Source organism: Camellia sinensis, chromosome 2 (assembly GCF_055761805.1).
Source record: "Camellia sinensis isolate YWXY chromosome 2, ASM5576180v1, whole genome shotgun sequence".
NCBI lineage: Eukaryota > Viridiplantae > Streptophyta > Magnoliopsida > Ericales > Theaceae > Camellia > Camellia sinensis.
In genome coordinates, this window is record NC_138962.1 from 117,480,285 (window position 1) to 117,486,537 (window position 6,253).

The 6,253-nt window shown below is 30.5% G+C and overlaps 1 protein-coding gene across 1 annotated transcript; it reads right to left on the reverse strand.

The window, feature by feature from the left end:
* Positions 1-417: 417 nt before the first annotated feature.
* LOC114281109 (caffeic acid 3-O-methyltransferase-like) lies at positions 418-5,891 on the reverse strand. Its single transcript, XM_082913581.1, has 4 exons — positions 5,317-5,891; positions 2,733-3,043; positions 1,685-1,749; positions 418-1,051 (listed from the first exon to the last, which is right to left on the reverse strand). The coding sequence occupies exons 1-4, from the start codon at positions 5,742-5,744 to the stop codon at positions 749-751; spliced, it is 1,107 nt and encodes a 368-aa protein (XP_082769707.1). The 5' UTR covers positions 5,745-5,891; the 3' UTR covers positions 418-748.
* Between the last annotated feature and the right edge of the window lie 362 nt (positions 5,892-6,253).

A 6,253-nucleotide genomic window follows, 5' to 3' on the forward strand; every position in this document is an offset into this window, starting at 1 on the left:
CAATAATCAGTTTTCTTTTATTAAAAAGTTTATTTAAGTTATTTCTGTCTCATAAGAGGTATAAAAAAACTATACCAAAGAATCTTATACAAATCTTCAAAATAAAAAAAGTTTTAAGGCCTCGTTTGGGAACATATTATTTTAGTAACTTTTTGATTTTTTTGATTAAAATATGAGATAAAAAAAATTAGTATATTTGGGATAAATTTTTGATTTTTTACGAAAAGATGTGTAAAAAGTAGAGAGAAAAAGAAATCTTTGACTTTTTAATATAGGTTATTAGCTTTTTGATTTTTTTGGTGACTTTTTGACTTTTAACTAAAATCACCACTTGAAAAACAAGGCCTAAACATCTCCATAAACACACTAAAATATAAAATATGTTATAATATGTCGATACATTATCAGTTTGCCTCATTTTTCAAATTGATAATCATGTGTCTTATTGATGAAAGAAATCAAATTCTCACTCATCATCATCATCACCACTAGTACCGAGTTACATTATGCCATTTGCAAAAATATATATATATATATATATATTGGAATACATAAGCATTGTTAAGTCATTTGTGGGCTTGATTCAAATTTTCATAGTACTTCCAAAATAATAATCCACATACTTCCACATCCTCAAAACTTAAACTTTGTAGAAGTAGAGAGTTCAGCACATTTTTATTTCCTTCAATGACAAAAAAAAGTTACAGGGATTGGAAAACAACCCTGACCAACTTACAGACTAAAAAACTCAAATGTTTTTGAGAAATTCTAGGACATGCGTATTGTAAGCGGAGCACATAAGGCGGGAACCTGCAAATCCAGCCCCCTTTGCCAAGGCCTCAAACTCCTTCTCCGTCCTTTCTTTCCCACCCGGGGTGTTAGCCAACATGATAGCATCGACACGGATAACAATTTGAGTCGCGATTTTGGTGTCCAGGACTTCAGGGAGAATCAACTCGGCAATAATCACCTTCCCATTGTCCGGCAATGCATTGTAGCAGTTTTTCAAAAGTTTCAAGCAGTGTTCGTCGCTCCAATCATGGCATGTCCACTGTTTGGAACACAAGCTTAGTTAGTTTAAGGGTGATCCAGACAAAGTATGAACAAAATTTTCTCAGCTACCAAACTTATAGCGTTAGTAATGAGTCCAAAATATTAATGCTTCATTTGGCTCATAGGAATGAGATGGAACGGAATAAAATGAAATGATTATTAATTAATCTTACCTATAGAATGATTATTTTCTTATAATGGTGATTGGTGATTTTATTTGCAAAGCATTCTTTATTATTATTTTTAGTTAATCAAATATAGAATAAATATTTTAATTGAATAACCATTCAATTTTATTTCATTTCAGTTAATCAAATACTATTTAAGGGATTGTGTTTCAGTAGTCCATTTCCATTCCACTCAGAACTCAAATGCCTTGAGCACTATCACTTACCAATAACTAGTTCTCCCACTAAGGAGCCAAGAAATGGAGCAGGTAAGACGACGGAGACGACAACAACAACGAAAAATTCTAAGTTTATGGAATTCGATCATAAAATTAGAAATAATCATTTGATATAAGATGAAATTTATTAAATTTATAAATTTTATTCTCTATAAAAGAGTTATGTTTGATTTTATAATTGAATTCAATGCAAGTAAGTGAAGATGATAAAGTTTCAAAATTTACCTTTATGAAAATGGCATCTCCTTCTGGTACGCTAACAAACATGTCACCCCCAACATGCTCCACTCCTACGTGCACGCACAATTTCACAATTGAAAGTAAATAAATAGAATAAAATAAAATTCAGACAGACATAGTTTATTTGGTTTGGATTTTCTCTTTTAAAAAATTAAAATTCTTTTTTTTTTTGTGTTTTTTTGTTTTTATTGAATATTTTTAATATTCTAAGTATTTTTTTTTAATTTTTAGATACACCTAACATAGATTACAAAAGTATAATATTTGTAAAAAAAACTTTAGAAAATTCACTAAATAACAAAAATATATAAAAAAAAAATACAATAATTCAATACATTTTTCGTATTCTTGTATATTTATTGATTTTTTAAAATATTTTACTTTTTATCTAATTAAGGTGCATTTAAAAAAATATAAAAAAATCACTTAAAATTTTAAAAATATTCACTAAAAATAAAAAAAATTCAATTTAAAAAAAAATTGAATCTAAAAAATAAAAACTAAACGTACTATGAATGATGATCAATACGATCCATTAATTAGCAATTATTGATTGCACATGACTTATCTCGAGTCAAATGGAATCTAGTCGTAAAAGATGCTGTACTTCAAAATAAATCATATTGTCTAACTTATTTGGTGTTTGGCAAGTTTTTCTCGTAGGTTTTTTTTTTTTTGTTTATTTTATTAAAAGACAAAATTTTTGTAAAACTAAAAAAAAATAAATCTAAACAAAATATCACATTCAACCCTATAATCATTTTACTTTTTCTCTCACAAATATCACATCTAAACACAAAAAAAAATTCAACTATCTTTCCAAACACTAGAAAAAAAAATTCTAATAATATCCTACAACTAAAAAAATCTACATAAAAACTCACTTCCCAAACACCCACATAGTTTTTTATTTTTATTTTTATTTTTTTTAACTTTTTATATATGACAAGTGATTTATTTATTTATTGGACAGTGCCAAAGGGTTTATTCTGTCCAATCAATTGAATTCCAATTGCTAAGCTAAAATGTCTACCGGGGTAAGATGGCGCATCTTCAACAACATGAGGCAAGTCAAAGTTAATGCCCTTGATGGTTGGATGTTTGGCGACGATCATGTTAAGTGTAGCTCCGATGCCGCCTCCAACATCGACGAGTGTGGTGAGGCCGTCGAAACCTTTGTAAGTCTCAAGAATTTTCTTCATGATAATGGTGGTGGGGTTAGACATTCCCAGATTGAACACCTTGCTGAATCTGAGGTCGGTGCTACTGTATTCGAATGCAGTCATTCCATAGGCCTTATTGAATGGAATTCCACCATCAAGAACTGCATCTTTCAAATAATACCTGCATTCAATTTAATAATACCAAACATGTGAGACAATCTCTTCGGAACCAAATGATAGGATGGGTTTTTTGGTGCCAACATAATTGGAATGATTTAACTCATTGTGATGCCTTACACTCCCTTTTTCTTTTTTGATGTTTGTTGTTTACGTACGTTGTACTATACTCTTACATCAATAAAGTTCTTTTTTTGCCGATCCAAAAAAAAATCTCTATGGAACCTAATTATATTGTCTGATCTATCCTAATCTTCTCTCTCCTTTTGTCTATGGCTCATGTAGCACATGGTCAAGTTAGAGAGATCTCATCTCGGTGGAACATTTGTCCTTTTTTAAAAATAAAAAGCTGGAAAACTTTAGTATAAAACTGTGTCAAAGGCTGAAAATAAATTAATAATTGATGGCCTGCTTAATGATATTTACAAATGATAAAAATAAATTAGTTGTCCTTTAATGATTACCTATTTTTAATTATATTTTTAGCAGCTGTGGTGGGACAGGAATCAGAGAACGGATTCATCGTATAGTAGTGAGACTTGAAATCAAATATTCGAATCTTTTTTTTGAAGTGATAAAAGTCTTATTATATTTGACCATACCAACTCTTTCTTATTATATATTTGAACCCATGCACCAATGAGTTGATCTATTGACTAGTTTTTGTTCCCGTTTGATTATTTGTTTTATTTTTTTCCTTTCTGTTTGGTTCTTTTCATGTGCAAGACAGAATTGCACATGAAAAAAAGGGATTGCATAACTTGAAATATATTATTAGACTCATTTTATAAAACCTTAAATTTTAGAGAAAATTTACAACTTAAAGCCAGATCCTTTGTATTACTCTTTCTTGTCATTTTATTCTCAAATTATTTTTATCTTTTTGATTGTGCAGTAGAAAAGCAGTCATAAATCATCTCTCTATCCCAAAATCTATAACTTTTTGACTCCACATAATAAATGGAGTTTGGGGTAAGAAAAGAGGAAAGAGTGGGCAGAAAATCATCTTGAGCCAGGGTAAGTAAGCCCATTTGTTTACTTTACTCCATTTTGTGGTGCCTAATTGTGAGAATTAGTAGACACTAATACTATATCATATTGTTTAGCTCTTATGTTCAAAATTTCTTAAGTACTATCAACTCTTGTATTGGGTCAGTCCATACGGAGTTTTACTCTGGCTTTAAATGGGTCCCCCGCTAGTGGACGGTGGGATTGGTCTCCCAGGAAATAGTCGAGATGCGCACAAACTGGCCCGGACACCCTGATTTATCAAAAAAATATATATATATATATATCATATTGTTTAGGTAGTATTCTTGGACAATTTGAAACTGTAACACATGTTAGATGGATTATTTTTTGTCTCCTAAACTGGCTTACAAAGGTGAATCAATATGTTTTATTAGTAAAGTTTTATGTCTTGTGAATTGATTTAGAGTAATCACATAGACAATGCAAAAAAGAAGAAAATTTAAACCTTCCATGTCACAGACATCTTCGTCATGCTTAATTTTTTACTACAAAACACATTTGTTCACACACACAGAGAAAAGGAATCGGACTTGTTCATTTATGCATGCTAAACTCAATAATGAGTAAGTTCAAAATAATAATAATAATAATGAGTGATAAAAAAATTCATCAATTTATTTCATAATTACAAAATTACCCTTGTATGAGTTTTTTTGGGTGTACAAATTTTTATACTATTGTCACTTTCCAAAATAAAATTCTCTACAATAATTTTTATACTATTGTCACTTTCCAAAATGCCAAACTCAAGTTTGATTTGGATTGTCCCTCAAGCGATCGCCGCAATGACCTAGTATTCCAAATTGTGTTATAATAATTTAATTTTATTAACTTATTAACGTATGGTGTTCAACGTTCAAATTTTAAGTTAAATTATAGTAGAAATATGTTATTTTAAGTCATGTAATGTAATTGAAAATATACAATAATATTTATTGAAAAGAAGAAGTAAATTATATCGGTAGTCCTATATTTTAGTTTTTGTATTATTTTGCTCCTTATAATTTGAATTATTTCAACTTGATCCAAATGATTACAACTGTTAAAAAAATAAAAATAAAATAAATACACAGTATTTTGGTTTTATATGCAAAATTATAAATTTTTTAACTCAATAAATATTTTTCTTCAAAAATTCTAAAATTAAGAACCAAAATTGAGCTACACGGCTACCAATATAATTTATCCTTTGAAAAAAGAAAAGAAAAAGAAAATGAGAGACAGAAGTTCAGAAGAAGAATATACCAACTCTCCATAAGGACCTTGTCACCGCTCGTGAGAAGAAGAGGAGCCATCGAAACTCCATCATCATTTTTAGTCAAGAACTTACACACCGGAGCAAGGCCATAGAGCCTCTCGATCCCTCCTCCACCGGGGAGCTCTCTGGCACTAAACTTTACAACAGAGTAGCTCGCCAGCACCCTGAGAATCCGATCCACCATCACCGGTGCATCTGGGTTCTTAGTTGGAATGTGAGCTGCGATCTCCGAGGGAGACACATAGCCACCAGGGCTAGCCAACTTAGAGATAGTCTCGAGGAGGTCGAGCTCTATGGCTGATTTCAAGACCATGGGAAGGACTGAGATGCTGGCTAGTTGCATGGCAAACAAACATGCTTCTTCTTCCTCTGCTTCTTCCATGGGTATTGTTTTGTTCTCTCCTGTCGAACCCATTTCTTGTTTTTCTATTTTGAGAGAGTAGAGAGAGAGAAGGTTGGGTTGGGTTGGGTTGGGTTGGAGATGAGAATGAGAGTGAATATATATATATATAGGAAGAGGATTCCCAGACCAAAATATGATTTAGAAGAACGATATGTTGGTGATAATGAAAAGTATGTTACTAATGACTTAAGGTCTCGTTTGGAGAGTAATCATTTTAGTTAAAAAGTCGAAAAATTATTATAAATTGTCACATTATTCTCTTTATTTTTTTATACATCTTTTCATAAAAAATAAAAAAATTATTAAAATAGCATGCTCTCATGGCCTTAAAATGTTTAAAGCCTTCTATTGGGTTTGTTCATGTGTGTAAAGCTTTTAAATTGTAATAAAGGTCCAAGAACACTTTTGAAAAAATAATTGCTTAATTGGAATTTTTTTTCTTAAATTGCAAAAGAGGACTTCTTTTGAAAAATATATGTATGCATATAAATATTTTGGATATCAAATGACATCATTATATA

What these genes read in the sequence shown, in the direction of transcription:
- LOC114281109 (XM_082913581.1), bottom strand. Translation starts at nt 5,744, where the DNA reads ATGGGTTCGACAGGAGAGAACAAAACAATACCCATGGAAGAAGCAGAG. An exon ending in AAGGTCCTTATGGAGAGTTG is followed by an intron (nt 3,044 to 5,316) that starts GTATATTCTTCT and finishes AATTGAATGCAG; the next exon opens with GTATTATTTGAAAGATGCAG. An exon ending in GAGATGCCATTTTCATAAAG is followed by an intron (nt 1,052 to 1,684) that starts GTAAATTTTGAA and finishes TGTTCCAAACAG; the next exon opens with TGGACATGCCATGATTGGAG.